Source organism: Neofelis nebulosa, chromosome 4 (genome assembly GCF_028018385.1).
Source record: "Neofelis nebulosa isolate mNeoNeb1 chromosome 4, mNeoNeb1.pri, whole genome shotgun sequence".
In the NCBI taxonomy this organism is placed as follows: domain Eukaryota; kingdom Metazoa; phylum Chordata; class Mammalia; order Carnivora; family Felidae; genus Neofelis; species Neofelis nebulosa.
In genome coordinates this window covers 145,199,261-145,222,076 of record NC_080785.1, presented here as the reverse complement: position 1 = coordinate 145,222,076, position 22,816 = coordinate 145,199,261, and the positions used below count along the sequence as shown (strand labels likewise).

At 39.6% G+C, this 22,816-nt stretch overlaps 1 protein-coding gene across 8 annotated transcripts in view; it reads right to left on the bottom strand.

Annotated features, from left to right (window-relative positions):
- Positions 1-22,816, bottom strand: part of ARHGEF3 (Rho guanine nucleotide exchange factor 3) — a 313,773-nt gene that overhangs the window by 10,525 nt on the left and 280,432 nt on the right. For all 8 annotated transcript variants that reach the window (XR_009260854.1, XM_058726482.1, XM_058726485.1 and 5 more), the window contains 5 exons: positions 19,683-19,745; positions 17,500-17,596; positions 17,251-17,327; positions 11,257-11,514; positions 2,445-2,615 (listed from right to left, as the gene is read on the bottom strand). Coding sequence is in view for 7 of the 8 variants with exons in the window: in XM_058726482.1 (XP_058582465.1) it covers positions 2,445-2,615; positions 11,257-11,514; positions 17,251-17,327; positions 17,500-17,596; positions 19,683-19,745 (666 nt within the window). In the remaining variant the exon portion in view is untranslated. The remainder of the gene's footprint in view (positions 1-2,444; positions 2,616-11,256; positions 11,515-17,250; positions 17,328-17,499; positions 17,597-19,682; positions 19,746-22,816) is intronic.

Here is a 22,816-nt window from a genome sequence, read left to right as displayed (position 1 = left end):
AAGATCTACAACTTTGGCAGCTGGGTTCTGGTTTTCCAGTGGAGATATTTGGGAGCGCGAACCCAGGTGGAAACTCACATTAGAATCTTGATTTGGGGCAGTGGAAGCACATTCAGCATTATCAGACAATTTTATATTTGGGAGAAAAGATGCATCCCCCCATGCCTATGCTCACACACACACACACACACACACACACCTGCAGAAATTAAAGCTCAACCACATGTTGGCTGGTGGAAATACAAATGATAATTTTGTACTGGGTGGGAAGAGATTGAGGAGTGGGATTTTGTTTATCAAAAGGATCAAATGTTCATTTAAACAGAGTAAAACAAAAAATAACCAAGTTAAGGACTTATTTATTTATTTTTTTTGAGGGGGGAATGTAGAAAGAATGTTGAGACTTCTTTTAGGGATGGGGGGAGAAGGGGTTGTCATTGTAAACATGATCAGAGATTTTTACAATGTTTCTACTTCAATCAATCCTTCAGCCAAGGTAGGCAATTTGAACGCAGATTGTCTGGAAAATCTTTGAAAAACGTCCCTTATTTATGAGTGTTCTCTGAGAATTCCCCTCCTTAGTCTCAGCTCCTTTTAGTTCTCAAACGATTGAGCTTTTCTCTTGATACAGGACTTAGTTCCTAATGACTTCCATAATTCTGTTGGGAAAAACAACTAAAACAAACCTCCCACCCCAACTACTATCTTTGTTTTAAAAAATCTATTGCTTGAAATATGAACTAGAGTTCATCTTTAATGCCCTAGGCACATCCAACCAGAGAGTCTCAGTCCTTGATTGATGGACAGAAAGAGAATACGCTCTCATCTCAGAAGTGATAAATCTTCCCAATTATTTCCCACAGGGCTTTTGACAGAGAATGTTCAAGAAGTCGGAGTATCAGACATTAGAAGTCCACTGGTGCTTTCTGAAAATCAGCAAGAAGCAGAATGTAGCTTTCTAGCAATCAGTAACTCTAGTCAAACAGAAACACTTCTTCAAGCAGTGGCCTGTGACCTGTCTTATTACCTCTGTTGCACCAGCAGTTGGATGGATCCCTAGTAGCTCTGATAATGGGTGCTTATGACATACACTCAGTGATTTCAAATAGCATTTCCAAGCCTGCTTACAAATGCTACTCCATACTCCAGGTCAAAGGTTGTCCTTTGAATCATCAAAGCTTTATTAAGAACTATTCAATCTAGTTTTGGCTTCCCTTCTAAGGGTTGACTAGATACTGAAGATGAAATACAATGCAAGTGGAGATTCTCTTTCTCAATGGCTTTCTCAAAATTGAATTTAAATATATATTATCTATAATAAAATCTACACATTATATATACATTTTTATGTATAATACATAAAAATTATATACATATTAGCATTAATTTCTATTGCTTATACATAAAAGTAGCCTGATGAGTTAAATGAATTTTGAACTCCCATAAAATTCAAATCCATTCTTTTTTATACAAACATTCATTCATTCATTCACTCACTCATTCACCTAACATTACTGAGTGCTTAGTACGTGTCAGGTCCCCATAATTGGTGCTGGGGATTAACAAGACACAGTCTCCACCCTAAAAGATTATAGCATAATGGACGATAGTGAGAGACAGATGGATAATTACAACCCATGGCAGTTAAGTGCTCTAGGGAGATCTGTCCAAGTTGCTATGTAGGAGAGGAGGAACAAATTCAGTATCTACTCAGGAATAAAAGTCAGGAAATTGGGCAGAGTTAGATATGCAGCCAATAGAGGGTAGGTTATTGTTTTAAAAAAACAAAAACTGGTCTTAAAATAGCAGTCTGTGGATGGGTACCAATCCATAAAAACGCAAAGAATTTCTCATAAAGCTAAGAGTTTTAATTTAAGAGCTGTTTTTCTGTTTCCTGCTTTTAACAACCTATTCAAATCACCCTGGTTTTCTGATATCAAAGTGGGAGGAGATGTTAACTGTTCTGTATTTGTTGTTGAAGGTCATGATCAAACAAAATACATAGTTGGCAACCCTATGTTGGTTTCCAAAATTCTTCCTGAAAATGTATTGGTTGTGAAATTTTAAAATATGTATATTACTTTGTGTAATATATATAAATATAAGTTAGAAACAGACAACCCATATTATTTATAAATTATATGTGTAATATAGAAATACATATATACAAGGTATATAACTAACTATATAACAACTATATAACTATATATATATATAGTTATATAACTATATATAACTATATATAACTATATATAACTATATATATATATATATATATATATATATATATATATGGGATCCTGTGATATAAAAAAACACTGGAAAGCAATTTTTGTCTGAAGATGCTTGATGGGGAAGGCACAGTAACAGGAGGCTTAGCATCAAATGGCTTAAGTGTTGGGGGAGGCCCAGGAGGAGACCACTGAAGAAGAGGAGCTACTCACCACGCCTCGGTTGTTCTTCAGTTCTCCATGACAACACAGCACTCTCGAGCTGTCGATTAGAGAGTCTTTCTGGCCTTCTTCCAAGTAAAGAAGCCGCTCTTTATAATAGCGGCACTCAGATTCCCCGGTCTTGGTGTTGATTTCTGCCACGATTCCCTGAATGATGTTTATCTGTGGAAACAAAGAAGACAGTAGGAGGAAAGTAAGCAAACCATCCACACCAAGAAGTACCAGGGGCTCAGCCTAGAAGGTCACCAAGATAGATTTGCATCTAATTCTGAGATTCTGTTATCTAACTTGCTGTTTTGGGAAACAGCAAAAATAAATAAATGCTTTTAATATATTGTGTTATCCATCTATACATGCACACACAGATACACATATTCACACATATATATTTATATACAGATACAGATATTTGTTTATAAAACTGATGTTGATGCATACTTCTATTTGAGAGGAAGAGATATACAGTTTTCAATGTGTAGGACTCATAACTACTGAGCTTTATGTTGCACATTTCCTAAAACATGCTTACAATGTTGAAAACATAGGCATATAAAAACTTCAGCCAAGGAGAAAAAACAAAGCAAATGTAGTAGCCCAAGAAGGGAACATCTTTGGGGATTCGAACTCAGTTTCAAGGTCTCTCTACAGGTACTCAATCTAACGTACAAACAGTATTTGCAAATTGGGTGTGAAGAAATGGTTTGGATATCTTTTTAGTGATAAACATAAATGATTTATAAAGGACAGAGAACTAGAAATAGAAAGAAAAGACACTAGGCATCACGATGGGAACCATTTGTCTATATACATACACTCATACCCATGCCCAAAGCACATGTAAATAAATTAGGGGTAGAGATTTCAGAGCAATGGTGGATGTACTGTTGTTAATACAGAATGAAACAAAACAAAGCAACAAGAATACAGCACTCATACACAATCAGTGGGCATTTATTTTGATGTGTTGTTCTATCACATGAATATGTCTAAAAGTTAGAAAATGCTAAAAACCAAAGGAACAAAAAATTAGTTGAGTAAAAACTCAATGACACCAATCAAAGGCAAAATGATGACTTCCTCAGCAGGGCCCTCTGTCCTCTAATAGTGAAAAGACCAACAGTCCCATATTTCTCATGGTAGTATTTTTTAAAAGTTTTTATTTAAATTCCAATGAGTTAAGATACAGTGTAATATTAGCTTCAAGTGTACAATGTAGTGTGATTCAACACTTGCATACCACACTTGGTGCTCATCCCAGGTGCCCTCCTTAATCCCCATCACCTATTCAACCTATCCCCCACTCACCTCTCCTGTTTGTTCTCTATAGTTAAGAGTCTGTTTCTTCATTTGCACCTTTCTCTCTCTTTCCCCTTGCTGGTTTGTTTGGTTTCTTAGATTCTACATATGAGAAAATCACATGATATTTGTCTTTCTCAGACTTATTTCCCTTAGCATTATACCCTCTAGCTCCATCCAGGTCATTGCAAATGGCAAGATTTCATTCTTTTTTTGTGGCTGAATAATAATCTAGTGTGTGTGTGTGTGTGTGTATGTGTGTGTGTGTGTGTACATACACATACACACACACATACACACACACACACACACACACCACATGTTCTTTATCCATTCATCAGTTGATGGATGCTTGCACTGTTTCCATATCTTATCTATTGTAGATAATGCTGCTGTAAACACTGGGGTATATGGGTTCCTTTGAATTTGCATTATTGCATTCTTTGGGTAAATACCTAGTAGTGCAATTGCTGGATTGTAGGGTAGTTCTGTTTTTAACTTTTTGAGGAGCTTCCACGTTTCCAGAGTGGCTGCGGGAATTTGCACTTCCACCAACAGCGCAACAGGGTTCCTCTTTCTCCACATCCTCACCAACACTTGTTGTTTCTTGTGTTGTTGATTTTAGCCATTCTGACAGGTGTGAGGTGATATCTCATTGTGGTTTTGATTTGTATTTCTCTGATGATCAGTGATGTTGAGCATCTTTTCTTATGTCTGTTGGTCATATGGAAAAATATCTATTATATCTTCTGCCCATTTTTAATTGGATTATTCATCTTTTGCGTGTTGAGTTTTATAAGTTCTTTACATATTTTGGATACTAACCCTTTATCAGATATGTCATTTGTAAATATCTTCTCCCATTCTGTAGGTTGCCTTTTAGTTTTGTTGGTTATTTCCTTCGCTGTACAGAAGCTTTTTATTTTGATTAAGTCCCAATACTTATTTTTGCTTTAGTTTCCCTTGCCTCAGGAGACATATATAGAAAGAAGTTGCTACAGCCTATATATATCAAAGAGGTTACTGCCTGTGTTCTCCTCTAGGATTTTCATGATTTCAAGTCTCACATATAGGTTCTTAATCCATATTGAGTTTTTTTGTGTGTGTATGGTGTAAGAAAGGGTCCAGTTTCATTCTTTTGCTCTCCAGTTTTCTGAATACCATGTGTTGAACAAACTGTCTTTTTCCCATTGAATATTCTTTCCTGTTTTGTCAAAGATTAGTTCACCATATAGTTGTGGGTTCATTTCTGGGTTTTCATTCTGTTCCATTGATCTATGTGTCTACTTTTGTTCCAGTCGACACTGTTTTGATCACTATAGCTTTGTAATATAAACTTGAAGTCTGGAATTCTGATGCCTCCAGCTTTACTTTTCTTTTTCAAGGTTGCTTTGGCTATGTGGGGTCTTTTGTGGTTCCAAACAAATTTTAGGATTGTTTGTTCTAGCTCTATGAAAAATGCTGGTGGTATTTTGATGAGGATTGCGTTAAATGTACAGACTATTTGGGGTAACATAGATATTTAAACAATATTTGTTCTTCCAATCCTTGAGCATGGAATGTCTTCCCATTTCTTGGTGTCATCTTTAATTTCTTTCATCAGTCAGTGTTTTACAGTTTTCAGAGAAGATGTCTTTCACCTCTTTAGTTAGGTTTATTCCAAGGTATCTTAATATTTTTGGTGCAATTATAAATGTGGCTGATTCCTTAATTTCTCTTTCTGCTGCTTCATTATTGGTGTATAGAAAATCAACCAACTTCTGTATGTTGATTTTGTATCCTGAGACTTTACTGAATTTGTTTATCAGTTCTGGCAGTGTTTTGGTGGAGTTTTTTGAATTTTCTATATACAGTCTCATGTCATCTGTAAATAGTGAAAGTTTTTCTTCTTCCTTGCAGACTTGGATGTCTTTTCTTTAAGAAAATTTTTTTTAACATTTATTTTTGAGAGACAGAGCATGAGGTGGGAGGGACAGAGAGGGAAACACAGAATTGGAAGCAGGCTCCAGGCTCTGAGCTGTCAGCACAGAGCCCAAAACAGGGCTTGAACTCACAAACTGCAAGATCATGACCTGAGCCGAAGTTGGAGGCTTAACCGACTGAGCCACCCAGGTGCCCAGATACCTTTTCTTTCTTTTTGTTGTCTGACTGCTGTGGCTAGGACTTCTAGGACTATATTAACTAACAGTTGTGAAAGTGGACATTCCTGTCTTGATCCTGACCATTCAGGAAAAGCTCTCAGTTTTTCCTCATTGAGGATATTAGTTGTGGGTTTTTCATATATGGCCTTTATGATTTTAAGGTATGTTCCCTCTAAACCTACCTTGTTGAGGGTCTTTATCATGAATGGATGTTGTGCTTTGTCACATGCTTTTTCTGCATCTGTTGAAATGATCCTATGGTTCTTATCCTTTTCTTTATTAGTATGGTGTATCACGCTGATTGATTTGTGAATATTTAGCCACCTTTGCAACCCAGGACTTGTGGTGGTATTAATAGGAAAGAGCTTAATAGATGAGAAATGTTAATAAAGACTCTCCTTGGTCACTTAATGGTTACTTAATGGAAAAACAAACCAATAGCTGAAAAGCAAGGTTTTAAAAGAGGCCTTTACTCCATGAGAACTTACCACATCTTATAATCTGTTAAATTGGCAGTAAAATCTAAGTGTTAAGTAATTATTTTTCACATGCTAATGAAATGATACCTTCTGCCCAAAGCCAATTGGATAGAAACTTCTACCCGGTTATAACTTTGGCACTTCTACGCAAGTCTGACATAAGATCTTACAGCTCTGCGCTGAAGTCTGGTGACTGTATCCTATGAACAGATGCATAATCTGTATACTTCTGTAGCTATTACAAGTTTCAAAGCTCATTTATTCTTTCCTCTATTTCCCAAAGTTTGGTGGTAGCACTACTTTGACAATAAAAAAAATAACGTATCATTTAAAGAAAAAACCAGGGTTTTTGTATCATAAAACAATCCTTTTGGACTTTAATGTCAATCTGGCATTAAATATAAATCCTATGAAATTAATCCTAGTTTTATTAACATACAACAATAAAAAGAACACTTTTGTCCATAAACTTTCTCTGTTTTTTTTTTCTCCCCTCTTGGTTTTGGTTTTCAAATATGACTGATTATTGTTACTTTCAAAAACAAACAAAAAAAGAAATTTCAGGGGTGCCTGGCTCAGTTGGTTAAAAGTTCAACTCTTGATATCAGCTCAGGTCATGATCTCATAGTTCGTGAGTTTGAGCCCTGCGTTGGGCTCTTTGCTGATGGCATAGAACCTGCTTGGGATTTTCTCTCTGGCCCTCCCCTGCTTTCTCTCTTCCTCTGCCTCTCTCTCAAAATAAATAAATAAACTTAAAAAATTAAAAAAAAAAAGAAATTTCACAACACATACTAAAGCAATGACTCATCCTTCAAATTAATTCAATTAATCCTTGTTGATCATGGGTTCAGTGTGGAACTAGATGGCAGCATTCAAAGAAGTGAGACAGGGTCCTTGCCCTCAAGAAGCTTAAAAATATATGGGAGGTATCTGACAAATCATTTTATGCCTACCTTAATCTTTTTTTCTTCTTTCAGTAGGTTTCATGCCCAGCATGGAGCCCAATGTGGAGCCCAATGTGGGCCTGAACTCATGACCCTGAGATCAAGACCTGAGCTCAGACCAATGCTCAACCAACTGAGCCACCCAGGCACCCAGTCTACTTTGATCTTTTACCTTATTACATTTTTAATATGTAGTGGAATCCATACTTTTCCCTTATTTTTAAACCAGTAGCATTAATTGCTGTGGCTCTTCTTAGAGTTTACTATTACTAGGTATACCTGTAATTAACTGGGTCTTGAGTCAATTTTCTGAGTTTGGTATAGGTATCCAGGAAACCAGAAAGATGATGTACTAAATACATGTTCACTTCCTAATTTAACTCAGAAACTGAACAGCTGGCACATCACATGAAGGTTAATAAGCTCAAACACTGCAGTGGTTCCTTGGGCAGCTATGACTACTGTCAAATGCTACGTCTTTCTTTGATGTTTGAAAAAATAGAGACAAAACAATAGAATATATCAGTGTAATTCCACATTCTTTGTGGACATTAAAATAGCACCTCCGGGTCTGCTTTCATTTATTAAAATATTGTCTTTTAGTTATATCCACCTGTACACCATAAGCATCTAATCTTTGCACTGGTTGTTGAGCGGAATTTATTTTGTAGAACTGCAGCAAGAAATACAGTTGAATATAGCAGACTGCATTGCAAATAGTCACAGTAGCTTTGCATTTAAGTTAAATTTATTGTTGCATCTCTGATCAGGGTTCAAACCAAAGGGAAACGACTGGTAAAGCAAGATGATGATAGATATCTGGTAACAGAACAAGGGTTAAACCCACACAGGCTGTAATCGTCATCCTCAAAGTGAAATCTGAAAACCCTGTCTAGTTCCTTGAGCGGTAATATCATCTATTCGTAGGCTTGTGACATGAACCAGGAATAGCAGCCAGCACTGCAGGAACAGCAGGACTGTTCTCATTGCTTCCAGTGATTTTTTTTTTTTTTTTTTAAGGAGCTAGGGAACAGGGGCGGGCAGAGGGAAAGGGCGGTCTGCCAGATCAGGTTTGGGCTGAAACGTTCCTTAGAATTTAAAATGTTAAACAACCAGACCTCTGGAATTTCTGAATATCCTAAGTTCTATTTAAAAATGTTCTCTTTTGGGGAAAATGTCTATCAACCCTCCAAAACACTATGAAGAAATTCTAATAAAAACGTGGTAGTTTATGCACTGCAGTAAAAGGAAGGCCTTTTTTTAGACCTAATCAGAGGACTGGACAATTGGATGTAGGAGCAATTTATTAACAGTTCTCTGATCTTCCCCTTTTCAGAGGTGGAAAATTTATTCAGGGAATTTGTAATTCAAGCTACATTGGTACTATGGGTTTTATGTTTATCAAGCATTCACAATGTACCCAAGAGTACAGGGCTAAATATTTCTGCCCATCTGGGGTAATGCCCAGAGGAATTTGAAAAGACAAAAACATCATCAACAACAACAACGAAAACACCCCACAAAAAACATTGCTGTGCTTCCATGTATAAATGGGCATTAGGAAGACTTGCTTTGCAGACATTTTGAAATACAGCTATTCCATGCTTCACACACAAATATGCCTGAATAACTAGGTGCAGATTCAACTTGTAAAAATGACATCACATTTTTTGCACTAGGGAAACCGGTCCATCCTTTCATATTGCAAACAATTATATTCCTATCTGTTTTTAAACCCAAGCTTTAGCTCACTGGGGGATCTTGGAAACAGCATTATTCTTTCATGCTGCATATTAAAAAGAAGAAATCTTAACAGTAAACTCAGAGCAAACTCACGTGCTTCAAAAAAGTAATTATTTAGACTAGCTCAAGCTCCCTGTTGTTTTCATTCCTGCAGACCACACACTTGCTGGGATGAAATATGGAGAGGAGGCAATGCTACTGTACTCGTCCCAGTAATAAAAACAGACATGATGAAGTGAGATGGGCCTCATACCCAGTGCCTGTGTCCCCCATCTATGCAGGACTGGGGACCTGGTCTGTGTGTGTCTGCCATTAGTCAAGAGAGTCTACACTCTTCACTACCCTACAAGGAGGCACCTGGCCCAGCTTGGCACCAGTGAGGCCCTCTCCACAAAGCCTGGTGGCCCCAGATAGCTTTCTGCAATTCTACAGGCAAGGGGGACTCAAAGAAGCATCTAGGCTTTCAGCTCCGTGGTGTAGGAGCATAAAGAAGTGGAAGAGGCACAGGATTTGCAGTCCACACCAGCAGAGTTCAGACACAAACCTCATCACTTGCTGGCTCTGGCTCTAGGCAAGTTATTTAAGCCCTCCAAGGCTTATCTGGAATATGGTCCTAATAGGGATAGCTATCTCATAGGTTATTATAAGGATTAAATGAGATACATAACCTACAAAGCAATTATATAAAGCTAATTTACTACGTATTCAAGATATGCCAGCAGGTATTGCTATAATTATTATTGTCGTGATTACTACTTATTATTATTATTGTTGGAGGAAATAGGCAGTTTGTTCAGCAGGTTTCATGGACTTTGATTTTCAAGTCATCTATGCAAATCCTCTTTCTGTTCAATATTCAGTCAGGGAATGAGCCCTTTGAATTGTCTCGAAGGCTCCATCCCTGTGGCTCCTGCCTGTGTGTGTTTCCATGACTGCATGCCTGGACCTCTGCAGCATCCTCTCAACTTGCTTCCTGCCCCTAGTCCCTTCCTTCTCTGTCCCCCATCCTGCAGACAAGGAGAGTAATGTGTCCACGTTTCCACAGCTTGTCAGTGATAGAGCTGGGCTGTGAACCCTGAATCCCAGCTACTTAGAAAACAAAAGAGAGGCAACTGGATAGCTTAGTCGGTTAAATGTCCAACTTCAGCTCAGGTCATGATCTCACAGTTTGTGAGTTTGAGCCCCGCCTTGGGCTCTGTGCTGATGGCTCAGAGCCTGGAGCCTGCTTTGGATTTTCTGTGTCCCCCACTTTCTCTGTCCCTCCCCCACTCAAGCTCTGTCTCTCTCTCTCTCTCTCAGAAATGAACATTAAAACAAATTTAAAAAAAAGGAAAAAAGACAAACAAAACACAACAAAGGAAACATATCTCAAATTGATATTTAAAATCCTCATAACCAGATCTGAACTCCCATCCTCAGCCTTCTCTCCTGTTGCTTCCTCCGAGTATCCTCTTCTCTGGGCAGACTGATCCAAAGTATTCCCCAGACATTACCTGTCCTGTCATTTCTCCATACCTTTTCTCAGGCCACTGGTTCCTCCTGGCCTGCCATTGCCTCCCTGTCCCGCAGAGCACCCCAATCATACCCAAGCTCTCTGGACAGAACACTCACCATTTACAATATTCTCATGATATGGACCCATTTTTCCTGGTCTTCTCTTGCTACTAAGAATCTGTCTCTCCCCATATTTAATGAATATTTGCTGGTGAGCAGGACATTTGATTAGGTCCCTCACTGCAATCAGAGCCCGAGGAGAGCTGGATCTGAAATAGGTGTCAACTTCACAAATAGGTTCAGGGGCTAAGGGAAGAGGCAACTCCCATTTGCTAACTACACAAAGACATTCAATTTAAAATCTCCAGAGATCTTAACCCTCACAACCATTGTAATAAACATTACAGTTTATTATTAATCGTAATTACAGATCAGAGAGGCACCTGTACAGAAGCAAGAACTTTTAGAAATCAAAGGGACCTTAGAGTGTATTTCATGTAAACACTGCATTTTATAGGTTAGGAGAGTGAGGCAGAGAGAGAAGAAGTGACTTGCAAAATAAAAACATGACTTGGCAGCTTCCAAGCTTAGAAGCCAAGACCCCTGGGTCCCATCCATGTCCCCAGAGACCCTTCACTCACCCAATCTCCTAGACATTATGGGAGAAAACAACAAGGGAAAGAGAGGAAGAAACAGATGAACTTACAGCCTCTTCCAGGTGCTGCTGATCTGGATTATCATTTGGTGTGTGTCTCAAGATTTCTCGAAGAAGCAGAGGGTATTTCACTAGACGGCTTCTTGGAATATCAAGAAAATTCCAGAGATCCAGTTTGCGGCTAAAGGGGGATTCTAAACATCGTTGCAGGAAATCCTGGACTCGGTGATCTTGTTTTTTGTGGTCCAGCAGAGCCTTGGCGGCTACTTGATTGCTGCAGTAACTGTCGTAGGAGCTGAGACAAGGCAGCTAAGGAAAAAACATCAACGGAGGCTTGGAGTGTGGAACTAATTGTGCTCTGAAGCTATGAGCTAGTATCACATGTGGGGACTGAACAAAACTGGTCTCCAGGCCCGGCCAACATTCCCTTATCTGCATGGCTGGAGGAGACAGACTAGTGGAATTTTCAACCAAGACTTTTTTTTTTTAAGTTTATTTATTTTGAGAGAGCGAGTACATGAGCTGGGGAGGGGCAGAGAGAGAGGGAGAGAAAGAATCCCAAGCAGGCTTCGTGCTGTCAGCACGGAGCTGACTTGGGGCTCAAACTCATGACTCATGAGATCATGACCTGAGCCAAAATCAAGAGTTACACCCTCAACCAACTGAGCCACCAGGCACCCTTAATAGAACTTTTTAAATAGCAGGGAATGAACAGTTTTAGGCTTTAGCTTGCTTGAGGGACAGTTATTTTCTTAGTTGTGTATTTACTTTCTTGATTGTTAAGACCCCATCGTAATTTGTTCGCGTTTCTGCCAATCTAAGCTAGGAGCAAAAGAACCAGAATAACTGTATACGCATGCAACTCAAAATTTTCCTGAATTTCCAAAAGTATCTGGTGAGGGCAAAGCCTCCTATCTTTAAAAAACAAAACAAAACAGGATTTCTTTTAAAATTATTCATAAGAAACTCATCTAGAAGACCTAGTGGCATAAAAAGAAAGCAAAGTGTCAGACTCTAGAGCCCTTTGCATGGCTCCATGCAAGCATCTCTATATTAGTTTAAGGTTACCTGATTCCAAGGTGGACTAATTATGAAGAACTCCAGGAACTTAAAGCAAAAGTACAATTAGTAAAAGATTAGATGCGGGAAGCATTTAGAAACATCTTTTAAATTAGATTCTTGGCTGTACCTAATGGTTAACATCACAATACCATGCAAAGAACAATTTAAGCTTAAAGACTTCGGAACACTTCTACTCCTCTATCTTCCTTCCAGCAAAATACTAATTTCCCTGATATGTCCCATCAGTCACATTATGCAAACACAGAGTCAGAGACCCAGTGAAAGGGCTGTTCATCTCCTTTTTCCACACCTCCCTATTAGTGGCACCCAAGACTCACCATCTTAATGCATAGGCTGTCAGCTCCCAGAAAGGTAGCAGAAACAATAAAATGCAGCCAATGGCCCCCCCTGTGTTTGCTTCTCTCCCTTGGATTAAGAAGCCACATTTACCAGGACACCTGCCCTATGGAGGGATTCAGTGCAAGAGGGGCTTTAATTTCTGCATCCTCAACACTTTGCATTGGACCTACCATTCAGCGGACATTCAAACTTTATATTCCAAATGAACAAATAAATGAATGCTTAATAGTTACCAGATTAGGTAATATTTGATGGTCTGGGAACATGGCTTAAAAATAAATCGTGGCAACATCTGAACAATGGGTCAAAGTATAAATATTGTGGTGTTTTTTTGGTACCTCCTATTGAAATTATTTTCTCAGCAACTGAAACCACAGGTACCAAGGAAGTAATGTTTAAGTCCACTGCTGAGTTTCACATTCTTTGGAAAGGTCTACCTTCCTTATGTGTCATAAACACAAAAAACAAAAAACAAAAAAACACAAACCTTTGTGTTAAAAAAAGAGCTGCAGAAATTTTTTCCTCAACCTTATATCTGAAAGTAAATGATAATTGCTACTTACACACACACATACACACACACCCCAGATGTGGTATTGTGGCTTGTAATTTAGATTTTCAGAGTTAATTAAAAAGAGCTTCAGGCCCTCTTTATTTCATTTCCACTTCCTCGCCTTTTGAAAAGACCTGGAAATGCCGAATGTTTTCATTACAGAGAAACAAATCAGCAGTAACTGTCGGATGTATACTAGTGAGGAACTCCAACCACACTGCTGCTCACCGTCCAGTGGGCCATTTCTCTCTGATCCTGCCATTCCTGCTGCCATGGCAACCCAATCCAGCTCTGGTCCTGTGTCCACACCTGACAGGGTGCTCATTTCCTGGGCAAGACCTGAAAGGCTATCTGGTTCAACCCACTGGCTAGAAAAGGCCACAAGTCATCTGTAACTTGTTAGAGAATGAAGAATGTTCACATCTTGGTTCCCAAATACATGCACATTCACTTATATAAAACATGAGAGGTGATAACACAGTGGTTAAGAGGGCAGACTCTGGAACCAGGTATAATTATGTTTCAAAGCCTAACTTGGACAGTATCAGGTGACTCTTCTGAGCCTCAGTTGCCCCACTTGCAAAAGGCATATACTATTTTTTAATGAGATAAGGCAGATAACAAGTATGTGAGCCTGGTTTCTGGTTAAGAATCAGTAAGTACTTGGGGCGCCTGGGTGGCTCAGTCGGTTAAGCATCCGACTTTGGTCAGGTCATGATCTTGTGGTTCGTGTGTTTGAGCTCCGCCTTGGGCTCTGTGCTGACAGCTCAGAGCCTGGAGCCTGCTTCGGATTCTGTGTCTCCCTTTCTCTCTGCCCCTTCCCAGCTCACACTCTGTCTCTCTCTCTCCCCCAAATGAGCCTGGAGACTGCTTCAGACTCTGTGTCTTCCTTCCTCTCTGCCCCTCCCCAGCTCACATTCTCTCTCTCTCTCTCTCTCAAAAATAAATAAACATTAAAAAAAAAAAAAAACAGAATCAGTAAGTACTAGCTATTGTTATTATTTATCCCTGGGATATTTTTACTGCAGAAATTGTGGTTTAGAGAAACAAAACCACTTGCCCAGCTAGAGACAAAACCGGCCTGAAGCATGTTCTTCCCCCACCCTTCCCCCCAAAGCTCTGAACTACACACTATGTCTTTAAATAGACTATTGAGAACTTATAAGGGAAACTCTTTCACTTTTAGAAATTCTTTCTAACTCCCTAACATTGTGAAAAGCAATAGAACAAATCTGTTTTTTGCTTCCATGCACTCTGCCTCTCCCTATACAATTAAAATGGAATTAGAACCAAATTAACACAAGAACTTGCTGCTTGGAGAACTTATCAATTATTTTATTACTGAAAAAATGTTAGCATGAAGGTAAGTCACTTGGGAGGTTGTTTCTGTGCGATGGAGGGGTGAATGAAATCAGGCCTACCCGCCCAGGAGACAGATCCTCAGTGACCACAGTGGCTCCCTGAGAAAACCACCACTCTGTTTTAGGTCTTCAAAGTACAAGTAATTGATTCATCTAAGGTCAAAAGGACTGGTCAGGCATGTCCCACTTGGGAGGCTCATTTGTTTAAAAGTGTTTCTTTTTTCACCTTTTTTTCCTTGAGGGAGTTGGAAGCTGGGGGGGGGGGGCGGCAAATAAATCAATTTTTCATGGGTCGAATGGGCTCTGACTTTTTCTCATTCAAAGTCCACTCAGATGTTTATTTTGTTCTGTTAAAAAGACCAGAACTCAAACAGATGTACCACTTGGTTTACAGTTCCCACTCGCATGCACACATCTGCAGTTTAAAGAGGGAAAACATTTAACAGCTCGTGGGGCCTGATCAATAAGGGCCATTCTCGTGAGGCCTGGTCACAATGGGCTGGTTGTTTAATCTTGGGCTGCTCTTCAAGCTGCAAGTCCTCATGTGATGTCTGAAGGGTTCAGATAGCAATGGGGGTAGTCACATTTCCTCTGAGTGTGTACAGAAAAGGGCTGCAAAAGCTGCCCCCAGATCAAACCAATTTCCTAATAAAAGTGGCAGACATTTATTTCAGAAAAAGTTAATTATGAGGCAAACACCAACACTTTTGCTTCTGGCATGAACTGACAATTTGTACATGATGCCTAAGGAAACCATGTTGTCCTATGTTGCCTTCTCATCAAACACAGAGCAGGCATCCTGCTAATTCTGGTGTGCAGCCTCATTGTCCCCCACCCCCCCTCCCTGGCCATCAAAGCAGCCCACAGACTCAGGAAGTTTAAGAAATATTGAGGCAGAATCTCTCTTCTCATGACACCTTCTCTGTCTCCAGCTGGCTGGCTTTCTTTAGAGAAATTTATTTGAAGGCTAAAGAAGTTAAAACATCTACCACAGCTTATAATAAAATGAAAGTCAAAAATATAAGATGAATGCCTCTCCTGAAATATTAAGGCACATTTTCTAAATTATTCATCTCAGAACATTGCTTGTCTTTCAGGTGTCCTTGGGATATTTTGGCCCCAGTGCTAAAATTGACTTGTGAACTAAAGCTATCTCAGTCATGAAACCCTCAAAATTTCTTGATCAAGGAAGTAATTGAGAAGCAGAAGTTAAGGGCACCTGGGTGGTTCAGTAGGTTTAGCATCTGACTCTTGATTTCAGCTCAGGTCATGATCTCACGGTTCGTGGATTCAAGCCCTGTGTCGGGCTCCTTGCTGACAGTGCAGAGCCTGCTTGGGATTCTCTCTCCCCCTCTCCGCCCCTCCCCTCTCTCAAAATAAATAAAAAACTTAAAAAAAAAAAAAGAAGCAGAAGTTAGGATAAGAGATCAACGTCAAAACGTAGGAACTCGAAGACACAGGAAGTTTAAAATATAAATACAAATGTAACTGGATAAAGGGAACTCACATGATAGTAGGATTTTTAACCTTCACAAAACATTCCCCAAACAGTGGAATGACTTAATGCTTGCTGCTGTGGCACTTCCTGCCTATTTTTCTGGAACAATGTGTGGATCAGAGGCATGAGAGATCTAATCCTGCCTGGAAGAAGTCATGGAAGTGATCTGCTTTTATTACCCACTTCATGACAACTGAAGACCACTTGCAGCTGGGGTGGTGCACACAAGACTCCAAGGAAACCAAAATGTAGTAACAGGGAATGGTGAGGACTGGGAAAATAGTGCATGCCTGGGCAAATGAACAACCGCATTACGCACCCAACAAAACACAGATTCCACCCAAGACCATAATCTATTGACCCTAAGCCCCTAATCTAAGGTCACAGTTGATTTCTTTGTTCAATTAGGAAAGAGAATGGGTTATTTGGGATGAAGGTCAGCATAATCCCAAGCCTTCCTATGAAGTTACTTATAATCAGATGTATGCTGAACATTAACAATGTTTAGTACTACTTGCTTATGAAATTACATTTTACCATGAGAGTTTTTTGGGGTTTTTTTGGTAGCCTAAATAAAATACTTTTTTTTTTTTTTTTTTGGTGGTGGTGGATAAGAATATGTCTCTGAATATTTACTGGAGTAGAAAGGGTAATAATTGTATTATTAGTAATTGGCCTAAATTGGATGTTAACTAGTTTTACTTTACTTGATATAAACCTAGTAACTGTTTCATATGTGCCTTTACTTACTGCCAAAGGCCAAGTTATCTTTCAATGCTATGAATTCATAATCAGGAAAAAATTGTTTCCATACTTTAAAGAGATAAAGCCTAAACAGAATGATAAATTTTGCTAAAAATTTGCCATTTAAATTTCTTCTGAAGTAAAACCAACATTTGCCAACAAAGAAAAGTCTAGCTAAGGTGCGCCTGGGTGGCTCAGTCGGTTAAGCATCTAAACTGTTGATTTCAGCTAAGGTCATGATCTCACGCTTCCTGAGACTGAGCCCTGTGTTGGGCTCTGTGCTGACAGCTCAGAGTCTGGAGTCTGCTTGGGATCCTCTGTCTCTCTCTCTCTCCCTCTGCTCCTGCTCTGCTTGTTCTCTCTCTCTTTCAAAAATAAACTTAAAAACAAAAGAAGTCTAGTTAAATGAAACTCCCACCTACATTATTGAAATTTATTTTTAATCAAGACCAGAGAATTCTTCTTACCCAGCCCACGAGGATGGGACCAACATGTTCAGTGGAGCCATCAGGCTTCCGAGCGTCTCGAAGCTGACTAAGGAGCTCTGGTCAAGAAACAAAAAAACAAAAAAACAGCATGCTTATTTTGTTAGGCATTCAAATATGAACAGGACTGGAAGTAGATTCTGGGTTAATCAAGTTATTACATAATCATGACTTGTAAGATGACTCAATTAAAGCCACAAGTCATGACTCATTGTGTGAACAAAATTATACCTTCATGTAGAGGAATGAGAGAGTCCAGTGTTCCGAAAATTTGATTCAACTCTTGCTCTGTCATTATGGAGAGTTTCAGCATGGGGTCGTGATAGGCCTACATAAGAAAGGCAAGAGATGGAAGCAAACGTTTAAAATCAGAGGAAGTGGGGTGCCTGTGGCTCAGTTGATTAAGCATCGAACTCTTGATTTTGGCTCAAGTCATGTTCTCACGATTTGTGGGTTTGAGACCCACCTCAGGCTTTGCGCTGATGGTGCGGAGCCTGCTTGGGAATCTCTCTCCCTCTCTCTCTCTCTCTGCCCCTGCCCCACTTGTGCGCACGTGTGTGTGTGTGTGTGTGTGTGTGTGTGTGTGCGCGTGCGCGCGCGTGCGCACGCGCTCTCTCTCTCTCCCAAAAAAATAAACATTAAAAACATTTTTTTTTTAATCAGAGGAAGCAAGTGGTTAATGTAAAATGGCGTCTGTGTCTGTGAGGCCCTACATAATAACAAAATACCTGGCTCTCCCCAAACAACATCTCCCATAATGCTATGGAAGCAGCAGATGGGTGTAGCTAGAACAGATAAGAATCTAGTATTGCCTTGAGCCTTTTGCGGTTGTTGATAAACCAAAGCAGATTTTTAAAAAGCTTTTTTATTCTAATATAGCCTACATCTAGGCAAGGGCACAAATCCTAAGTATAGAGAAGACTTGATTCATATGATGTTTTAAAAATTTACTTTATTGAAGATCCTGCAGCTTAAAAATATCTGTTTATACAAAATTAGTTACTAGCAGGTTCTTTTTCAATTAGTCCATATCTAAACTAAGTAAAGGAAGAAAGAAAAAGTGGTGGCATCCTTTATGATTGCTTTGAAGCCAAGACAGCAAAATCTCTGTTAATCCTATCACCTCTTATTAATGATAATTAAACAAGAACACACAGTTATAGGCCACTGTAATAGAGCACAAAGACTCAGATGGCATCATCCCTGCCTCCAAGGATATTTATAAAGCTCATTGGGAGATAAGAAAAACACATGGATAATTAGATATATGTTTAAAAAATAGCTCAAGATTAAAAACAGAAGAGATATCACATAGTAGCAAAAATCAATCAAATCATAACTGCCTCGAGGGTGAGAGAATTAAAGCTGGAGTATTCAGAGCAGATTTAAGATGAGCTGTCTGAATGGAGAAGGAGGCAGTAAATACTGGTGAAGAATGAACTGAGATTTGAGCTAGTTCCCGGAGGACGGCTGGATGCGGATGGTTGAAAGGAGAGGAAGGCTCTCCAGGAAGGTAGAACCGCCACAAGCAAAAGGAAGGCAGTGAAACACCCTTAAGGTGCTTAGCCTTGGTCTTGACACAGGAAGGGGGAGCAAGATGTCTCTCAGAGTTAAACGCCGTCTCTGTCATCTCTGTCTTCCTCCTCCTCCAGCCCCACCTAAAACTCAGTTTCTTGGCTGTGTCCAAGCAAAGCGTGGATGGCCATCTCCCAGGAATGCTACAGAGGACACTTTATATCAGCAGGAATCTGGACTAAGGACACGTAAGAGAAGGGAGGCATCTTTCCAACCCTTAATTCTTTAAAGAGGCTGGGAATATTAGATGAAGGAATCTGGATTTCAGCCTTCATGGGGGTCACTGAAATGGAAAGGTTTTGGGAAAGCTTTGTTGTCAAGACTATACAGGTTACAAGGCACAGGTTTCCTCTCCCCTCCGGCACACAATGTAATTAAAACACACGTTTCTATATAAAAGACCCTAGCTTATATGATAGCATGCAATTGTCTCACTTTACCACTTTCTCTCCTTAAGAGATTCAAACGACCTTATTTCTAAGACACAGTTCCAGTTTCAGACGTCCACACCCTCTCTTCCATGGGTAAGGAGGCCCCACATGAGAGACAACGAAATATATGTAGAGCCAGGCCTCTGTGAACACTTTCTGATTAAACTCAAGTATTACTTGAGGTGCCTTAGAGACATGCACAGGAGAACCCTGACAGACACCAGGTCCAGAGAACCTTGTTTTGAGCCATTTCCCCCCTACTCGGTTGGTGCAGTTTCTTCTCAATTGTTGATGGCCTGTGTTAGTCACAAAAAAGAGTTCTCATACGGCACAATCTTAGAAATGTGAAATTACCTAGAAGAAGAAAAAAAAGGAGGTGGCCCAAATGACCACTGGATTCATATTTACCTTTTTTGCCAATTTCAAGTCCTCTATCAAGTCTTCTTCTCCTTGGGAAAGCTCAAAGATTGCCTATAAGCAAAGAAAAAACACATCCACTGAACATTCCACTTATGAGACCAAATTCAAACAGCACTGGTTCTGTTGCCCAAAGCCCCAAATCTACCAACTTCTTAAGTATTTTTAAAGGATTCTTTAAAAAGTTAAATTAACCTGTAGCAAATGCATCTAGTAGCTAAAACCTATAAAGGACAATTTTTGCAAAACTTCTGCATAATGTGCTTACCTGTTTGTGGGAGAAAGAGGTTTCACATATGTTTCTAACCCAGGAAGTCATCTTTTATGTTACAGAACTTGGGTGCCGCAGAGCAAGAGGGAATTTTTTTAGGTAAAATAATGACAGTTGGGTTCTGCATCTCTCGTGTGCGCAGCAGCCATCATAAATGATTTCAGGGTCTGTTCTCAGTGATGGACATGGAAGTATTATGAACTGGGCCATCACAATTTGTCTTTGCTCTACTCAACAGAAGGTGAATCTCAGGAGAAAGCTTTATTCTTATCAGCCACTTGTCTTGAGGCTGGAATTGTAGGAAGAATCCAATATTTTATCACTCTAAATGTCTGGTGGAGTTAATTCATTCTAAATTACTTCTCAGCCCTACACAGTACAATAAATAAAATTCTAGGAGCCAGTTGTGTGTAAGAGTGTGTAAATGGACCGTTTCTAATTTGGCTCTGCTAAGCCATCATAATTTAAGAACTATAATGCGTAGAATACTCTTTCACTCATCTGGGAGTCTAAACTGTTGGCAAACATTAATTGTCGAAGGGTGATACGTTGAGTACTTTAATAGGAGTGACAGTTTGGGGACTACTACATTTCTTTCAGACTAAAGGGAAGAAGTGAGCAGGCTTGGAGAGTGCCCTCCATCTCTGGGGCTGGTGGACTATAAGACAACGAGTTTGTTTTCAGGTAAAGCAGGTGGAGGCAGAATACTGTACTAGAGGCCAGTGCATGGTGGCCCCTCCTGAGGCCCAGTAAAGCCTCCATGTCATGCCCTCCTGGCACTCTATCTTGTTAACCTTTTACTTTGAAATAATTATGGACTCACAGGAGAAATTGTAAAAATAGTGTAGAGAGGTCCTGTGCACTTATTACTCTGCTTCCCCCAATGGTGGCATCTTCCGTAATTACAGAGCATTACCAAGACCAGGAAATGGATTGGCACAATGCAGTTAACTAGACTTTATCTGGACCTTCGTCAGATTTCCTTATACATCTGTTTTACTAGAGCTCACTTCCACAGGCCTGACTGTCTGACTTCCAAATGTGGCCTCCAGGAGAGGAAAACCCCAGAACCCCATACTGAGAAACACCACATTCAGATGTTTGCTGTGGGGCAGCACACTGTCACCAGGAAGACCATGGGCTTTGGAGTAGGACAGGACCTGGGTTCAAATCACAGCTCTGTAACGCTGTAGATGGGTGAATTTATATTCACTGTGCCTTAATAATCTGATCTGCAGAATCAGTCCCTCCTTCCTTCCTTCCCTCTATCAGATTGTACAAATTACATATTTATACTACTGACACTTGGGAAAACACAAAAAAGTTACGAAACTTTTGTGTTACAAAACACAAAAGCAGAAAATTTTAATGTACCCGTAATACCATCTTTAACCATCATTAAGATTTTGTCATGTTTCTTCACAGGTTTTTTTCAGTGCATGTATTATTTTTAAATGCCTTTTTTTAAGTGTGCTTTCACCTAGCATCTCACTTTATTTATTTTAATGTCTATTTGTTTTTTGAGAGAGAGACTAGGCGTGAGCAGCAGAAGGGCAGAGAGAGAGGGAGACACAGAATCCGAAGCAGGCTCCAGGCTCCGAGCTGTCAGCACAGAGCCTGATGTGGGGCTCAAACCCACAAACCACGAGATTATGACCTGAGCTGAAGTCGGATGCTTAAGTGACTGAGCCACCCAGGCACCCCTTAAATGCTTTATTATTTCTTTTGACTAGATAATACATTAACATAATTCAAATTTGGGGCACCTGGGTGGCTCAGTCGGTTAAGTGTCCAACTTCGGCTCAGGTCATGATCTCATGGTTGGTGAGTTCGAGCCCCGCGTTGGGCTCTGTGCTGACAGCTCGGAGCCTGGAACCTGCTTCGGATTCTGTCTCCCTCTCTCTCTGCCCCTCCCCTGCTTGTACTCTGTCTCTCTCAAAAGTAAATAAACATTAAAAAAAAACACAACATAGTTCAAATTTTATAGTGTACATATGGGTAGGTGGTGAAAAACTTTCCTTCTAACCTCCTTCCAGCCACCCAGCTCCCTCCCAGGAAACAACAATGTTATTAGTTCCTTGTGTGTCCTTCCAGGAATATTTTATGATTCTACAAGCAAATATATGCATGTACACACATACATTTATTTTTCCTTTCTTTTACATAAATGGTAAAAGAACATAACACACCCTACTTTGTGCCTTGCCTTATCCACTTAGCCATCCGTACATGCGCATCAGCACTTCTTGTGTTTCTGCAGCTACGTAGTCTTCCATGTACAGAGACATATTATTTAGCTTGTCCCTGGCAATAGATGTTCAGGCTCCTTCTAGCACTATTATAAACATTACTGTGATGAATATGCTTACATATATATCTTTTCATCTGTGTACAAGTGTGTCTGGCAGATAGATTCCTAGAAAAGAATGGCTGAGTCCAAAACCTAGAAAGTTTTCAAGTATTCCTTTTGTCAATGTCAGGTTTTCCACAGAAATAGATGTTCCAAGGGTTTCACTAGATGATGCACATTTAAAGTGTTTTGGCACAGCCTGGCACCTGACAAGCTTTCTATAAAGGGCAATATTACCACAGTCATTTAGGGCCATTGGTACCAAATATTCACATGTAATGAAATTAACTGCCTTCCATAGAAAAGTTTTCCACAAAACAGAATCAAAGTTTTATCAATCAAATATCTTAAAATATTCTAGAAGTTGCTATCAAAATATACCTAAAGTGATTAACTTTGTGAGCTCCAGGATCCTAAATAGACACTTCCTAATTCATTTTCTTTGTAAATTCAGGTTTTCACATCAGTTTCTTTTTAAAGCAGGAACCACCCACCCAGCTGGGT